The 18,475-nt window shown below is 34.3% G+C and overlaps 3 protein-coding genes across 3 annotated transcripts; all 3 read left to right on the top strand.

The window, feature by feature from the left end:
- Positions 1–600: 600 nt before the first annotated feature.
- LOC139874235 (glyoxylate/succinic semialdehyde reductase 1-like) lies at positions 601–5,584 on the top strand. The gene is made up of 8 exons (XM_071861691.1): positions 601–929; positions 1,378–1,488; positions 1,838–1,939; positions 2,931–3,032; positions 3,435–3,550; positions 3,815–3,893; positions 4,650–4,820; positions 5,327–5,584. The coding sequence occupies exons 1-8, from the start codon at positions 822–824 to the stop codon at positions 5,414–5,416; spliced, it is 879 nt and encodes a 292-aa protein (XP_071717792.1). The 5' UTR covers positions 601–821; the 3' UTR covers positions 5,417–5,584.
- An 885-nt stretch (positions 5,585–6,469) lies between these two features.
- On the top strand, positions 6,470–13,177 carry LOC139874522 (arginine--tRNA ligase, cytoplasmic-like). The gene is made up of 19 exons (XM_071861946.1): positions 6,470–6,491; positions 7,331–7,341; positions 7,475–7,510; positions 7,610–7,746; positions 8,012–8,087; positions 8,204–8,308; positions 8,679–8,894; positions 9,008–9,085; positions 9,231–9,314; positions 9,431–9,535; positions 9,658–9,836; positions 10,463–10,547; positions 10,634–10,820; positions 10,924–10,993; positions 11,517–11,586; positions 12,281–12,370; positions 12,466–12,534; positions 12,699–12,797; positions 12,985–13,177. Exons 1-19 carry the CDS (start codon positions 6,470–6,472, stop codon positions 13,093–13,095), a joined length of 1,830 nt encoding a protein of 609 aa, XP_071718047.1. The 3' UTR covers positions 13,096–13,177.
- Positions 13,178–15,486: 2,309 nt separating this feature from the next.
- LOC139874521 (uncharacterized) lies at positions 15,487–16,740 on the top strand. Its single transcript, XM_071861945.1, has one exon. It carries the CDS (start codon positions 15,487–15,489, stop codon positions 16,738–16,740), a length of 1,254 nt encoding a protein of 417 aa, XP_071718046.1.
- The last annotated feature ends 1,735 nt before the right edge of the window (positions 16,741–18,475 follow it).

Raw genomic sequence — 18,475 nt, 5'->3', positions numbered from 1 at the left:
TCGGCTTCAGCTCCACCTCGTATAGGTCTACGCCAAAGCCAATACCAAGAGTTATTTTGCCATTTGTCCGCAACTGAGCAGAACTTATTCACCTCTAGTGAAAATAGACGAGGAAAAAGCTCGCAAAGAATATAGCCGTGGCACCATCTATCAGATTATAAGTGAAAATAAGTGAAAATAATAAGATTATCGAGCATGTTTAGTAATGTACACATAAATTGTAATGGTGTACAAATCATCACCATTTTTTATAAACATCTAAAATGATTACCTATAAATAGAGTAAATTATATAATTTTATTTTATGTACATAAAATGATTTATCCTTTTAAAAATTATAATAAGGAACATTTGTGTGAAAATATTTTGGTTATGGGCTTTCTTAAACTATTTTATTTAACAAATTACCTTTAGCCAATAATTCAGAAAAGCCCAAGCCCAGTAAACCAACATACGTGTAAACATATCAGGCAGACTCCAAATTTTTGGGAAAACCACAAAGCCCACAAATCCTGGACCAATAATAATTAATTTACTAAGAACAAAAAAGATTTATAAAGAAAATGAGTGGAAGATGACTGAGCAATGCAATCTGACAATTTGATAAAACAAAATATATTTTATTTCCAAATAAAGTTTGCTCCATGAGTGAGTAAAAAACCATTATTGCTTACCCATATATAGATTTATATAAATAAAATAAAAAATATTTATAAAAAAGGAAATTTTTGGGCATATCAGTGAAGGGCTTTGAAGAACAGTATATCCCCAGTTGAGAAGAAGAAAAAGATTAGATTTTTATTTTTATAAAAATATAAAAAATGGAGGAAATTGGGTTTTTGGGCATGGGAATAATGGGGAAAGCTATGGCTATGAATTTGCTTAAGAATGGATTCAAGGTTACTGTCTGGAACCGTACCCTTTCCAAGGTACTGTCTTTCAATACATATAATACAGCATAAATATATATAATTAAATATAGTATGTATATGTATATACTCTATGTGTTAGTGTATGGTTATTTTTGTGTTATTGATTATCTGATGTAGATAGATTGATGGTTTAGTATTAGATTATGTAATTTTTAGGGTTTTTAAGAATTTGATACAGTTTGACAATATTACCATGTTTGTTTTTTTTTAATCTGATATTGAATTGAATATTGATATTAATTTGTAATTTTTAGAGAATTAGAGGTATTAATTGTATATACCTGCTTTCAAGTTTCTACTTTTATTTTAAGATCAATGTTTTTCTTATATTGATGGTTAAAATGAAATATGTTTTGTTAATATGGAAGCTAAAGTGTGTGTAATTATATATTTAATGGTTGAAATGTTTTATTTTTTGTGTAATTATTTAAATATTATTTGATAGTGTGACGAGCTAAAAGAGCATGGCGCCTCAGTAGGGAAAACTCCTGCAGCAGTAATCAAGAAATGCAAGTACACAATCGGGATGTTATCAGATCCTCCTGCAGCTCTTTCTGTTAGTACAAATTTTACTCAATTCAAAACTTTGATCTTTATGTTACGTTTATTATCTCAATATGTTGTTGTATATAATATATAATATAATATACGGATATTGAAATTCTGATTATGGAAATACTATATGTTTGGATTTGCATTTTGAAGGTGATTACTTGATAATCAGTTTTTAATGTTTGGATATAAAAAACTCTGCTTTTACTATTTGATTATTAGCGGTCAAATAGTAAAGTTTCATTTTTTATCTATGACAAATACAATTGTAGCTGAAGCAAAGCAACAAAAACACGGTATCTTACATCTTCTATAATGGCGTTTATCAGATTTTAAGTAGTATTTCTTTTTAGGTTGTATTTGATAAAGATGGGATTCTTGAAGAAATTTGCAGTGGGAAAGGTTACATTGACATGTCAACAGTTGATGCTGAAACTTCCTCTAAAATTAGCGAGGTTTAAGTTGCATTCTTATATCTTAAAATGTCAACGGGTTTAAGTTGCTTGTATCTATATAGGTATCTATGTTTCTAAGTGCATGTATTCTTGGTGTATGTATGTTGGCCTGTCTTGTATATATATATATATATATATATATATATATATATATATATATATATATATATATATATATATATATATATATATGTTTTTTATTTTGTTTGCCTGTATGTCTACTTGAAATTAAATGGTTATGTGCACTATATTATCCATGCTGTTTGCTCTATTGTTGTGTATTACTGCTATATGTGCTATCTTTTATGGTTACTGTATATGGTTACATCTTTCTAGGCGCACATAACTCTTACAGGTACGTATCATTTGCCCTCTCTTTTTCGTTTTTTGAGCATTTTCTGGCCGGAGGTCCTTAGGAAGCAATCTCTTTTGCTCTAGAGTAGAGGGAGGGACGACCTTATCTAGTCGCGGGTTCTATACCCGCGGGTGGAGTAGTGACTTCCTTCTAATCTAGGGTACGAGGAATGATTGTCTACACCCACCTCTCCCATACCCCACTTCCGTGGGATTGGGTATTGTTGTTGTTGTTGTTGTTGTTGTTGTTGCTGCTGTTGTTGTTGCTGCTGCTATTCGTTTAATCCCTAATGGTACATCTTGAATGGTTACACCAATTTCAACCCATTTATGATATAAATGGGTTGTGTTTGCCATAGTCTGTCCTTAACGGGTGTGTTGGTAATTTGGTACAGTGTACACTAAAGTCAACCAAAATGTATCTTTAATTTGAAAGTTACATCATCATCTTAATGCTACAACTTTCTAATTAACCATTTTTTAACTTCCGTTATCTGTAAAATACAAAAAAACTATGTTGCTTGCCTGATCTAATCCGACCCGTTCTAGAAATTAGTCATTTTCACCCAAGTTGTCTGTGATTTATTACCCAACCCGCTAATTTTGCCACCTCTAATGCATAGTTTTATATCTGCAGGCGGTAAAAGAGAAGGGTGGTAATTTTCTTGAAGCTCCAGTCTCAGGTAGTAAAAAACCAGCTGAAGACGGACAGTTGGTAATCCTTGCTGCTGGGGAAAAGGTAATATAAAAGACTTAAATGCTTTTTAATAATCACAATTAAAAAAAAACTGCACTAATACTAAAACAGTGGTATTCTTTTATATGACAGTTTAGGATATTTCAGAAGTCGAATATGATATGAATGAATCTTGAATAGTGCAACCCTTATTACTTGTAGCTATTTTCTTTCTTCCAGTTTTATCGTTATCTTGCTAGAAATAACTTGACCCATTTTCACATAAATGCGCTGAAATTTCACCTCTAGTTTCACAAATTTGTAATTTTTTTAAAAAAAATATTTTGGCATTAATACTTGCATTCGAATTAGGTACGTAACTCGTGCTACTCTCTTTGGACGACAACTTTAGATTAGTATGCGTTGATGTTTATTTAGTCATTTACTATCTTTGCGTGTGTATAGGGGTTGTACGATGAAATTCTTCCTGCATTCGACATATTGGGAAAGAAGTCATTTTTCTTGGGTGAGGTTGGCAATGGGGCGAAGATGAAACTTGTCGTGAACATGATCATGGGAAGGTATACGTTTTTATTGAGTTATTTTTATTTTTAAGATGGGATTTTGTTAGTTTTGGTCTTGGTTTGTTTGTCATCTTCTTCAATTCTGCTTGTTCAATTTTGTTGCTTAGTTGTACGATGTGAATGTAAATGAAGATATGACTCGCAAAATGAAGACGGAAATGGAAATATACTTTCATGGTGTCTTTGTTATATTGGTTTATTATCATTTAAACTTGTTATATAAAAAAAAGTTATATTTATATTTATGTTTGTTTTGTGCAGTATGATGAATGCCTTCTCAGAGGGGCTTGTACTTGCTGATAAAAGTGGACTTAGCCCTAAAAATCTTCTAGATGTTTTGGTAAGATAAAAAAAAAAAAAAACTTAAATGTTTGTTTGAAGTTCTATTAGTTTTAAAGTACTCCAATATTTTAGGCTGTATGGTACAGTGGTTCACTTTGGTTCTGTTTTCGCTAGGACCAGCAAATCAGACCATCTTTTTCGGGTTCAATATTTTAAACCAATCCGAACCACTGACTTCCTCAAATTGAACCGTACAGAACCAAATAGGTCGACTTTAATGGCGTTCGGGTTGATTTCATAGTATAATCTTCTATACAAATAAAGAAGTTGACTTGTTATCAAAGTAAGGTTTGTGGAATTTCAAAAATATACTTAAATTGTTTGGTTTGAACAATAGAAGTCAATTTCGATCCACCTATATTTAAATGGGCTATAGCTAACTAAATCGGTAAAATTAAAACTAAATTAGGCAACACAGTGTTAAAATACTCCTAATTACTTGGGAAGTACTCAGTTTTTTCAACTCGGGGAGTACTCGGTTAAAACTCCGGATTACTAGGAAAAATCGGTCAATGGTCAAAGTCAAACTTGGTCAACAACATCTGATACTCCCCGAGTTTTCCGAGTACTCCTTTAAAAGTCCCGGCTGAGTACTCTCCAAGTAGTGATTTTGGCAACCTTGACGAAACACGTCAAACAAGTCGCCACATTAGAAGTAACATATACTCAAGTACTAACATATGGTTAGATAATTAAATTCATAAAAAAGAAGAATCAAAATTCTATTAACAATTTTTGGCAAAATTTGTTGCAGGATCTTGGTGCGATTGCTAATCCTATGTTCAAGATGAAAGGCCCTTCAATGATCCAAAACAATTACAGTCCCGCATTTCCATTAAAACATCAACAGAAAGACATGAGGTTGGCTCTTGCACTTGGTGATGAAAATGCTGTATCAATGCCAGTTGCAGCTGCTGCAAATGAGGTATACGTGTGGCAATTTTCACCCATTTACTTGTTAATAGGTCATTCAGGTTATGTTTTATCTCTGGTGAGTCAAGTGTGGCAATTTTGACACATTTACTTGTGAATGGGTCGCTCAGGTTATGTTTTATCTGGAGTGAGTCAAGTGTGGCAATTTTGACCCATTTACTTGTGAATTGGGTCGTTTTGGTTAAGTTTTATCTCTAGTGAGTCACGGTTAAAATATAGCTGAAAAGTAAATGGGTTATGTTTTATCTATAATGGGTCAAAGGTAAATGAGTTGGCTGAAAAGGGAATGGGTCAAAAAGTGTGGGGCATAATTTAATATTTTTTAACCTGTCTCGGTCCTCACCAAAAGCATTATGACCCATTACCTGACCCATCTGACCCTACCATTTTGCCACCTCTGATTAACAGTTGGTTCATCATATGTTTCCAACACTAAAAGGTATATCCCATTTTAGCGTCATCTATTGCAATTTTCCTGAACGTTTTCATCTATTGCAGGCATTCAAGAAGGCTAGAAGCACAGGGTTAGGAGATCTTGATTTTTCAGCTGTTTATGAGATCTTCAAAGTTACAGAACCCTCGACTTGATGATCGTATGCAACAAGACCATAAAGGAAGTCATTTTCAGACAATTCGAAATTGAGTATTCTTCCTTTTATTAATTCTGAGATGCGTTAAAAGATCACACAAAACACTCATACTATGTATTATTAATATTAATATTAAATATTAATATTCCAACTATATTTGAATTAATCAATACTAGTTACGAATGCTTTATGCTCTTTGGCTTTCAAATATTTCTACTTTACTAAATGTATTGTTCGTTTAGTATTTGAATTCTAGAACAGACATCATTGGAATGTAAAGTATTACGTTAAACCCTAGATTGACGTATATAGGTATGCTTTACTCGTAAATAGTTTACATGATGGATAGAGACATTAAGACATGGTCTGTCCAAGTAATCTCAAGCCATCGGAACATACTACTGACTAGTTTTGTCAGCGTGAGGTATGATTGAGTTATTTGTTCAAGTCATCACGTTGGCTAGTGTTCTCAGCGCTAAATACTTGAACTGTTTGATAAAGACACCTATAATCATAGATTATTAATCCCTCAATTTGATAAAGACTTCGATCGAATTAACGATTATAAATACAATTGATAGCTAAGGTACTCATGCGTTTTGAATATTTGAAACATGTATTTAAAGTAGTGGTTCAGAACTCGAAATTACTCGACGAGTACTCGGTTTCTGCAACTTGAGAATATTCGGTCAAAATCGGTCAAAGTAACCCAAACTTGGAAAATCGGTTAACCTTTAAAAAGGAAACTAAACATACATATACCTATATCTATACCTATCCTAATTCTATGTATATTCAATAGGAGAAATGACTTGGGCCGGATACCACGTGTTTGACTTGGATTAGGCGCGTACGTTCGAATTTACTATTCATCAACCTTCTATTTAAATTTGGAAATTTTCAATTTTGTCCCTGAAAATTTTTAATTTAGTCCACTGACTTTCATTTATCCGCTTTTAATCGTCACTCATTTGTCTTTTATACGCTTTTAGGCCTCGCCCAACTTTTTTCGTGGCGAAGTGCGAACCACTATGATTGTTGAAATCAAACCATGAATACAGAGGCGAAGCCAGGTTTTGGAAATGAGGATGACTTACTCAATAAACAAATTAATTAATAATAATGTAAAACAAACTAATTTTTAAACTGAATGGGCTTTTTGTAAATTATGACTCTTGGAGAATTGGATCAATTAATTTACAATTATTTAAATATAATAATGCATTTGAGACTTTCAGATGAAAGGAGACTTATAACTAACTGAACATAAACTACAATTGAAATTTGGGTTTTAGGGGAGGATGAGCACTCCTCGGTCCCCCTTATCTCCGCGCCCACTGTTGTGAAAACCCCGATTAATCGCCGATTAATCCTCGATTACTCATTTTTAAGAGCAATCCGTTCTGATTTTTCAAAATCCGTTTAATTAATCGGTCAACGTCGATTGATGAGTCAAAATCAAATTTGGCAATCAAAGTCGGTCAAAGTCAAATTGATCAACATTTTAACACGAATTTAAACTAGAATTATAGAGTTTTTGAACAAAATAAACAACTTTAGACAATCTTGTTAAAATTTATGTTTATGTTTATGATGTTCTTCTATATTTACACATATAATTTTTGAAATTTAATATTTAAATGTATAAAGTATAATCCGAATAATCTTCGAATTGCCGATTAATCATTTCAAAGTCTCGATCGATTAATCTTCGAATATCGAATTTTGCAACCTTGTCCCGCACCTATCCATGAGTATTTATTTATATTTAAATTTAAATAAATACTTAAAATAAATATAAATATAAATAAATAACTTGGTCGGCGGTCGCTAAGTAATTTTAATCACTCAGTAATCTGGTGCCGTTAAAAACCCTAATCCTGCGGCTATTTTATTGTATTTTTTTTTTCAGACGGTCTCAAGGTTTACACCATAACACGTCGATTGCTGTGTTCGATCACTCAAGGTATGTTAATGTTTATCGTTTTTTGTTATAAGTTTCTTGATTTTGGGGTCTGATTCTTGTGAGTGATAATTATTTAATGATATTCATCAGACACATTCCTCATCAACCATGGCAGATGATGCAAATGTAAGTTCTAAAATTTCACATAAAGGCTCAAATACTCATATATTATAATTTTATTTATGAACTTAAGATTATTATGCCAATATTGGTATTGTAATGCAGGAAGAAAATTCAGGGAGCCTTAAAGAACTATTAACAAAGGCATTCAAAGAGTCACAGAGTATTACCATCCCTGATGATCCACACATTGTCCCTGTCATTGATAAATGCTCGAAAAAACAATTCGGTGATTATCAATGGTATATATGTTTATTCTCCTACTTGTGCATGATGATTACACTATGTTTTTTACTACTTTTAGCTGGGGCGGAAGATAGTGGTTGCCGGAAGCGGTGCTCGCCCCGTCCGGCTTTAAAAAAAATTACACTAAAAAAAACTTTTTTTTACTAAAAAATAAGGGTTTTTTTATTCTGTTTACTGTCACTAGTTTTACCCCCTTGTAGTCGGCTCAAGCTGCATCAATATGTTGAATAGTGATGTAAAAGTTTACTTTTTTTGTAATAGCAACAATGTCATGAGCTTATGGGCCAGATTGCGAGGCAACAATACCGAATTCAAAAGCCCACAAGATGTAGGAGAGGTATAATTATTTTATTCTATATTTATTTTTTATTATATAATCATGAATGTTAAATATGTGAAGCAGAGTGTATCAACACAAATAATAAGGTTTTGTGTTATATTTTGAATACGTAGGCCATCGGACGAAATCTTCCACCATGTGACATGATAGATTCACACTCTGTAGCTGGTCCTGGCTGCTTTGTATCTATTAGGTTATCAAATCAATGGATAGCTAAGGTACTTGTGCTTTTTATATATTAGAAACCTACAGTCAAACGTGGTCAAAATCGGCCAAACACGGTCAAAAGTCAGTCAAACTTCACCAAAAGTCGGAAAATCGGTCAAAACTTGGGATTACTCGTAAATCGGTCTAAAATCAAGCAAAAGTTCGGTCAAAATCGGGATTACTTGTTAAAATAGTCAGAATTAGTCAGAAATCAATCAATACTCGGTTGGAATTGATCAAAGTCAAACTTGGTCAATGTCCGGGTGCTCCTTGAGTTGCCGAGTACTCCCTAAAAATTCGGGTTCGAGTAGCGAGCTTTTCAACCTTGATTCATAGTTTGACCTAGTTTTCTGTTGACTTTTTGTTTTTTCATTCATACAGAGTATTCAAAAGATGTTAACGGATGGTATAGATACATGGGCACCTAAACTTGCAGTCAAAAGGGTAGTAGTTGACTTTTCGTCACCCAACATAGCCAAGGAAATGCATGTGGGTCATTTACGTTCGACTATCATTGGTGACACGATAGCCCGTATGCTAGAGTATTCCAAAGTTGATGTGCTCCGTAGAAACCATGTTGGGGATTGGGGCACTCCGGTACATACATAAGATTGATATGTTTTTTTTTTTTTACTCCATAGTTGTTTTATCGCTTTATTTTTGCATGTATTATTTTATAAATGGATAATTTAAATTTGTTACTTTTGCAGTTTGGAATGTTGATTGAGTTCTTATTTGAAAAGTTTCCTAACGGGGAAGCCAGTGATCAGGCAATTGGAGAACTTGAGGTAAACAGTAATAGGAAAATGCAACATGACCAAAATACCCCTGTGGAATAGCTGTGGACGGTACTGTTCACAGGGGCATGTTGGTAATTAGAGTAGGTCTACAATCAGTATATTGTACAATTTCACTAAAATGGTACTTTAATAGGTGTTCTATAAAGCATCAAAGAAGAGATTTGATAAAGATCCACCATTCAAAGAGAGAGCCCAGCAAGCAGTAGTTCGATTTCAGGTGCTAAAATTTCTTTTAATTTATGTTATTTTTGTTCATCATATTTTAGCATAGTGTTTATATATTTATATATCTTTCTTTTTAAATGTAAAAATGAAATGATGGATTAATTATAGGGGGGCGAGGAAAAGTACCGAAAGCCATGGTCACAAATATGCCAGATAAGCAGAAACGAATTTGAAAAAGTATATCAGCGTCTGGGGGTCCACTTGGAGGAAAAGGTAACATGTTCATTTAATTATTTACAGAATTAGACCATTTTTTGGACACACAAAACTTAGGGTAGTGATATGTATAGAAATTATTTGTGTTATGTACACAACTTCTCTTTTTTTGGTTTCAGGGTGAAAGCTTTTATAAGCCTTACATTCCCGGGACTTTAAATTTGCTAAAGGAAAAGGGATTGATTGAAAAAAGTGATGATGCTGATGTCATCTTTACTGAAGGAAAAAACAGACCTCTTATTGTTGTTAAGAGTGATGGTGCTTATAACTATGCTTCGACAGATCTTGCAGCTTTGTGGTTTGTTTTCTTGATGTAGTATAAACTAATAGTCAAATAGTCAATTTTTTTTATCAACGACCGATATAATTACTTCTTCATTTTCCTAGTGTTTTACAAGTCAAGTTGAGTCCGACAAGTTGACCATTTACTAAAAAAACGCTTAAAAAGTTGGTCACCGCTAAAAAGACGGTCTGAGTCAGTTAAACTCTGTCAAAGTGAAAAATTCAAAGTTGGTCAAAGTTTCGTCAACATTCTATTCTAATATGTTTTAAAATTAGGGTATGGTTTATGAATATTGAAGGATTAGATATTGTTGAGCATCTTTAAAGTATTTGAACATGTTTAAAAAAACTTATGTTTGAAATATGTATTTGCTTAATATATATGTAGTATGAATTTTATTTAATTTATGTTAAAAAGTCAACGTTGGTGAATGTCTGACTCGTCTCGACTGACTAGTCCTTCCAAGGTCCCCGTCGCGACTTTTGCAAACTTTCTTTTTTCCTTATATGGTCTGTTCGTAACCGTATATACTTTCTTTCCTAGTATTTCATCTGAAACAATTTTGGTTCAAGATATGGTATAGTTTGCACTGGTAATCCTTTATTAGGTAGTTAAATAATGTTTTGGATGTTATAATGTAGGTATCGCCTTAACGAGGAAAAAGCTGAGTGGATCATATATGTGACAGATGTCGGCCAGAAAGAGCATTTTGATATGATTTTTAGTGCAAGTCACTTGTACATGACTACATGTCACAACATTAATATGAATTTTGATCGAATTAACATTTTTTCTTTTTATATAATTTTCAGGCTGCAAAGTATGCTGGGTGGGTCCCGACTGACGGGAACACATACCCTAAAATTAGTCATGTAGGATTTGGTCATGTTTTGGGTGCTGATGGGAAGAAATTCAGAACCCGTCTTGGTGGAGTGGTTAAGTTGGTTGATTTACTTGATGAAGCTAAAAAACGTTGTACAACAGCCCTTTTGAAACGAGGTATTGTTTGTATCAGTATATCTATGTACGTGGGGGTTGACTGGTCAAAAACATACCTACTGAGTCAACTCATCTTATTATTGTCTTCATATGTATATATCAGGTAAGGCTGCTGAGTGGACCCCTGAGGAGCTTGAGCGAACTGCAGAAGCAATTGGATATGGTGCTGTTAAGTAAGAAATGTTTATTGTAAACTGATGTTATCAGATGTTCTTTTTTCATTACTTAATTTTCAGTGAGAAGTTTGTTCAAATCATATTGTGATACTGTTTTTAAAGTTAAAAAAAAAAAAAAGTTATTCTGGTACCACAAAATAGAACTTGACCCTTTTTTAAAAAAAAGTGAATCATAACTGTTAGGCCAATTGCAGTTATCATGAAACAGTGGCGATTCTATGATGAAATGACAATGGGGCCCTAATTTTTTTTTTTCTAAGGCTAATTATATTTGAAGGGTACTTTAGTGGTTATTTACCTCTAAAAAAACACAAATTTTAAAAATATATGGGGTCCTATACTTAAATTTAGTAGTGTCCTGTACAATTTGAAGTATACATCGTATAAAAAAAATTCCACTAGTGGGGTCATAGGACCCCACTCCCTTCAAGGTAGAGTCGCCTCTGCATTCATGGGTAAACATATGTTAATACGCCTATATCCGTTGTTAGACATGTGACACTGTTGTTGTTATTAACAGGTATGTAGATTTGAAGAACAATATATTGACCAATTACAAGTTCGATTATGATCATATGTTAAATGATAAGGTTTGCTCAAGGATGATCTCTCCCTTTTCTATTTTATTATTAGGGTTAAAGCTAAGGATACATTATATACTTTCATTTTTGTTCCGATGTATGTTATATACTCAAGAAAATACTAATGTAACATATATAAGTTTTGACTTTTGATAAATAAGGTATTTGTTAAAGAAAAAATTACGCGGCTGGTCCCTAACGTTTGTCTCATATTTCACATTTACCACTTACATTTTTTTTTCCGACTCGGTTGGTAACTCAAGTACATAATTTACTTGATTAGTCTCTCACCATAACAATCGTTAAGAAATCGTTAAGTGTTGACGAACGTTTTAACATTCATTAGCCTCAGGGATTGCACACACAAAACAAGCAAATTACAGGGACTGTTCTTGTAACTTTTTCAGTTAAAAAAATGATACATAATTAGTTTTACCGGTTTAGCAGGTAACCGTCACATTTTGTTTACATCAACACACATTTTTAAAGTTTATGATCTACAATAGTCTTTTTTTTTTTAGTATATTGTCTATACTGGAACAAAACTGAAAGTACATGATCTAAGTTTTAACTCATTATTATTATAACTCTAAAAAAAACTAGTACCATTGTGGAACTCTATGTTGAATATTACACATTTCTTTTTACCTACTCTCTTTTTCTCTTTACATTGAAATTTTAAACATTCTATGATGAATAATAGGGAGATACTGCTGTATATCTGCTGTATGCACATGCTCGTATATGTTCCATCATTCGAAAATCTGGTAAAGACATTGAGGAGTTGAAGATGGTAAGATTTTTTTATAATTGCTTTTGTATTTTGGGTTTTTGATTTGAATGAATATCATTTAATATATAGGTGAGTTTATTATTTGTTTGTGACAGGCGGGACAATTAATCTTGGAGAAAGATCAAGAACGCGATCTGGGATTATATTTGCTCCAGTTCCCTGAGGTAAAAAAGTTTTTTTTTAGTGATGAACATTGTACAAGTAATAAACTTGAGTAACTTTTAAAACAAACCAAAACCAAAAAATATATAATATAATAAACAAAACCACACCACCATGAGTATCGAACATGTACACTAAGTTTGCTTAAACTGCTCTTGTTATCCAGGTTGTTGAGGAGGCTTGCACAACTCTGTTACCAAATATCTTGTGCAAATACCTATATGATTTATCCGAGAAGTTTACAAGTTTCTACTCCGTGTGCCAGGTAATAATAATATCTTTCATTCATTCATTGTTGAACTGAATCTCCTAACTCTAGTTAGTTTTGAAATTCCAAATTGTTCGATTGCTTCCATTCTAATAATAAATTGATATAATAATCATCACTTTTTTCTATAAAAAAGACTTCTTTTAATCGACGTCAGATAATAATCATCTTGTTTATTGGGCAGGTTGTTGGGTCAGATGAGGAGGCAAGCAGATTATTGTTGTGCGAGGCAACTGCAGTTGTTATGAGGAAATGCTTCCATCTTTTGGGCATTACTCCTGTCTACAAAATCTGATCTTTTAAATTTTTATGTTTTAGACCCTCGTGAATTTCATTTGTGTAAATATATTCTACTTATCTAGTTTGGTAAAATCTAACTGTGTCCATTTTTATGGAAATTGATATTTCAAGGTTTTGGTATTTTATCCAAAGGGTATGAAATTTAATTGTTTTTATTATAGACTAGATGAGACATACAAATTTGGTATAAAAATACGTATTATACCGTTGACTATGTTCAAAACTGTAAACAAAGTGTGTAATTTTGGTTACAAAATTGATGAGGGGCACTTTTTATTCGCGTTGCACAAGGCATTAAATGCCACAGGGGCCTGGGGGCTGTGCAGGGTGTGCGATAGCAGGGCATCAATGAAATAGGGGGCCTCAAGTTGTTCATGGCAGATTCATGGATTTGTGGATCAGAAATTAAATTTGATTTGATTTGAAAAAAAAAAATGAATTCCTTTTTCTCTCAAAAAAACCACTCTTCTTCCCAAAACCACCCGTCCACCCAAAACCACCAATTCAACCATAATCAACTTTTTTCTTCTCAAAAATTCCAACCATCCTTTCCAAATTCGATTCCAATTAATCAACAAAAGTCTCCTTTTCAACCCAGTAACAAGAACACAGGTCACCCTATTTTTTCAAAAAAATAGACGGTCTTTTTAGGTGGACTCTCGAAATTCACCAACCCAAACACAATATCCAATGCTTTGAAACGCTTTGGTAAAATTCAAGGCATATCATGGCAACAAGATCGTTCATTTGCCTTTGTCAAATTCACCAACTCTAACCAAGCATCTAATGTGGTCAAAGAGATGAATGGTAAATTGCTCAACAATCGTGCACTTCGTGTGGGCTACGCTAAAAAAGAGATGGTCTTCAGTCCCCTTAAAGACAATCAGGTTCAATTTTCACCAAAACCAATCTCTCCTGAGACTAAAATAGGTTTATCCTCAAATCAACAATTGGTTGATCGATTAAAATGGTCTGCCCTAATTGTGGATAACAAACCCATCAAAGCACTCAAGCTATTCAAGTGGCTAAAGAGCAGATTCATAGCTATTGATTTAGTCTCGGCTTGGGGTTCTTATGGGTATATAGTTCAGTGTAGAGGCGAAGATAGTTATAAAAGAATGATTATGGGTCCGACTTTGAATGAGTTGGAATTCACTGAAGTAATTCCATTGATTGAAAAACGAAACAAGTTTTTTAGAGTTACAAAATTGGCAATCAAAGGTATACCCTTTGATTGATGTTCATCTAATTGCACTTTGGCAGTTGCTCAGTCCTTTGGAAGAGTTATACACATCGACACCCAAACCCATAGGCTTCAACGTACTGATATTTTGCACGCAATGATCGAGACAGGCGACCCTGGTTTGATCAATAAGTACGAAACGGCAAGTATTGAGAACAATTCAAGTTGCAAACTTTGGGTTGAAGAAGTTTTCGAAGATGATTTGATTGAAACGTTTGGAGAAAACATCATTGAAGAATATAACGAACCCTTGAACATGGCTCTTAATGCCTTAGATGATAAGAAAAAATTGGCAGAAGTCGTGATCCTGGAATCGGATTCTGAATCGCCGGTTAAGATGAGCCAAAAGGAAGATGAAAATGTTAACGTTGGGTTGGATAATTTGAAATTCAAAACTCCTCAAAAGTCAAACCTCCCAAAAGTTGATACAAGGTCAAAAGATATCCACAATTCTTTGGAGAGAGTAACTAATGCAGTTAGATCCCAAAGGAACAAGTCTGAAAAGGTTAAAAAATCTGAGGATGAGATCAGGGTATCTTTGTTTTCTTCAAAAAGCATGGGTTCGGGTACTGTACTTGATAATTCACCTAAAGGGGATGTTCCTCTTGTCCCTACTTCTCCCAAAGCCAAGTCATTTACTCTAAATATGAATGACTATCCTACCCTTGAGCAAAATTCTCCTAATAATCCATCTACTTTCAACCTTAACCTGAACAAACACCCTACAGTAAACAATTCATTCATTCAGTCTGATATTTCTTTTGCTAATAAGGTGTCGGATCCTTCAATCGATCATTGTATTAGCAATAATTGCAAACAATCATGTGAAGAGATTAGGGATAGATGCATAAAGGTTGAAGAAGGAGATCCTTCTGTCCAAAACCCGAAAGTACAGAAAATCAAAAGCCAGAAGCCTGTTAATGAGAAAAATTGGATTGATGAGATTCCAACTGGTTCAGACATGTTTGATACCGCAAGCGAGATTAATCATATAGTCGGAAACAAATCTTGTACAGAAAAAAGCAAGATCATTGAAACACAATTTGGGGCAAAAAAATTAACCTATAAAGAAGAGATGTCCAACTTTGGCGCTTTTATGGAGAACATGGTTGATGATGATTGTCCTAACAACGCTCAAAAACCATGAGGCTCGCCTCGTGGAATACCCGCGGCCTCGGCAATAAATCACGAGGTGGCATGGTGGGTTCTTTGGTTTATCGGTTACAAATCCAATTCATGGCAACGCAAGAGACAATGGTAAAAGAAGTATCACAAACAACTCTCAATGCTATCTGGAAACATCATTCTTTTGATGCAGTGCAATCCGGATCAAATGGAAGGTCAGGAGGTCTTTTGTCTATATGGAGAACCGATTACTTCTCGTTGATTCAATCTTGGGTCAGAAGGAATTGGATTGCAACCATATTGAGGTACTTACCAAATAATGCTATTGTTCTCATTATTAATGTATATGCACCACAACAGGAAGATAAGATAAAATTTGTTTGGTCACAATTAACCAACATTGCTCGCAATTGGCCTGGTCCTTTATGTATATTGGGTGATTTCAATTCGGTTTCCTCACCGGATGAAAGACTTAGAGAAGTGATTGATCTTAATAGCATCGATTCTTTTAACAATTTTATCCTTAGTGCTAACTTGTTTGATCAACATTTATCGAACGATGATTTTACGTGGGAGGGCCCTTTAGGCAAATTTTCACGCATTGATAGGATTTTGGTTAATCTCAAGTGGGTTCAAGCGTGGTCGGATGCCATTATGATTTCAGCTAGTCCGAATAGCTCGGATCATAAGCCTATCATTTGGGGAAAGAAGTTGGAGGATTGGGGTCCTAAACCCTTCCGTTTTAATAATTCGTGGTTATCAAAACCGGGATTCTTAAAGTTATGTGAATCATATTGGCACAATTATCCTGTGTTTGGTTGGACAGCTTTCGTTATGGGAAAAAAGCTTCGTTTACTCAAAGCAGATTTAAAGGTTTGGAATTTATCGAATTTTGATCAGGAGACTGTGGCTTTAAAAAATTGTGTTTCGGATATCAAACGATTAAAAGATTACTTCAAGCAGCGTGATTTGAATGATAATGAGCTGAATGAGCTTGCTAATCTTAAAAAGTCCAAAAAATTGTTGATGACCCGTATTGATACAAAAAGGAGGCATCAATCTCGATATTTATGGTTAAGATTAGGCGATAAAAATTCCAAATTCTTTCATGCCGTCTCTCGTATTAGTCAACAATCTTCTCATATATCGGGATTGTATTTCAATGATTTATGGCAGGAAGATCCTCAGGTGGTTAAAGAATTTGCAATTAATCACTTTGAAAATCTATTTTCAATCCAAAACAGCCTGTCTGATCTTATGCCGATTGATTGAGCCGCTCTTAACATAAGCCCTATTCCAGCCCACTCTCGAATTGCTTTAGAGGCTTTGTTTTCGACCACTGAAGTCGTTGAAGTTATCAAACTTTTCGATGGTAACAAAACTCCGGGACCGGACGGATTCTCTTTACAATTTTTCAAAAAAGCATGGGATTTTTTAGAAGATGATATAATGAGGATGTTCGAGCAGTTTCATAACCACCATTCTTTTCCGAAAGGATTCAATGCCTCGTTCATTGTTTTGATCCCAAAATCCAATTCTGCCAAATGTATTAAACATCTTAGGCCCATAAGCCTTGTCAATGCTCCTTACAAGATAATTGCAAAAACGCTCGCTAATAGACTTAAGATGGTTATTCCTTTAATCATTAGCGAATCTCAAAATGGTTTTGTTCCGGCTAGATTATTAATGGACGGGGTCATGATTGTTAACGAAGTGGTGCAAAGGGCTAAGAAAAAAAAGAGGCCTACTCTCATTTTAAAAATCGATTTCTCGAAGGCCTACGATTGTGTTTCCCATGAATTTCTTCTCAAGATCTTAGTCAAAATGGGATTTGGTTCAAAGTTCATTTGTTGGATTAAAGCTTGCATTTCCAACGTTCAATTTTCGGTTCTTTTGAATGGCTCTCCTTCTCGAGAAGGAGTTATGCATCGGGGGTTAAGGCAAGGCGATCCGTTATCGTCTTTTTTATTCATCATTGTTGCGGAAATCTTAAGTAAGCTTCTTTCTAGAGACCTTGATAATGGAACATTGAAAGGATGTTCATTCGGGCAAGAGATAAACGTTAATCACTCTCAATTCGCGGACGACACTATTATTTTTGCTCATCCGTCCGCTCAAGAACTTAATCGGATCAAACATTTACTAGACTTATTCTTCTTACATTCCGGGTTGCAAATGAACGCCGTCAAGACGACGTTATATGGTATTCATGTGTCAAGAGAAGATATGCTATCTTTTTCATCCATTTTTGATTGCAAAGTGGGAGTATTCCCAATAGAGTATTTAGGCATTCCGATTGCCCTATCTTGCAATAAAATCTCTATGTGGGAACCCGTGATCAAAAAATTTAAAAAAAAACTTGCGGGATGGAAAGGAAGGTGCCTCTCTTTCGGAGGGCGTCTTGTTATGGTTAATGCGGTAATTTCTAACCTTCCTCTTCATTATATGTCCATCTACAAAGCTCCCATTTCCGTTATCAATCAACTTGAAAAATTTCGGAGAAATTTTCTTTGGAGCGGTGATTGTCTCAAAAAGAAATCTTGCCTTGTTAAGTGGGACTCGGTTTGTCTCCCCAAAGATATGGGAGGATTAGGTATTACTCCTCTTCGTATTAAGAACTTAGCTTTGCTAGGTAAATGGTGGGCTAGAATGAACTCCAACAAGCTTTGCCTTTGGAAATCCATTGTATCCACGTCTTTCGGTGCATCTTTCAACGGGAAGATTATGAATAACGTCTCATCCTTACGAACGTCTCAACTTTCCCCAATTTGGAAGGATTTGATTAATCTTCAAAAAGAAGACTCGTTGTCTTGCATTGTTGGGCCTTCGATTTGGAAGTGGAAGATCGGTAATGGGACCAATATTTTATTTTGGCATGACAATTGGGCCCATGGGAGAATTTTAAAGGAAGATTATCCTTTCCTGTTTAACACTTGTTTTCACCCGAATGCAACTGTCCAGCGGTTTCGTTTTCCTGCTACTGTCGATCAGGTGCAGACTAGATGGA

This window comes from Rutidosis leptorrhynchoides, chromosome 11 (genome assembly GCF_046630445.1).
Source record: "Rutidosis leptorrhynchoides isolate AG116_Rl617_1_P2 chromosome 11, CSIRO_AGI_Rlap_v1, whole genome shotgun sequence".
In the NCBI taxonomy this organism is placed as follows: Eukaryota; Viridiplantae; Streptophyta; class Magnoliopsida; order Asterales; family Asteraceae; genus Rutidosis; species Rutidosis leptorrhynchoides.
This window is presented reverse-complemented; position numbering and strand designations above follow the sequence as displayed.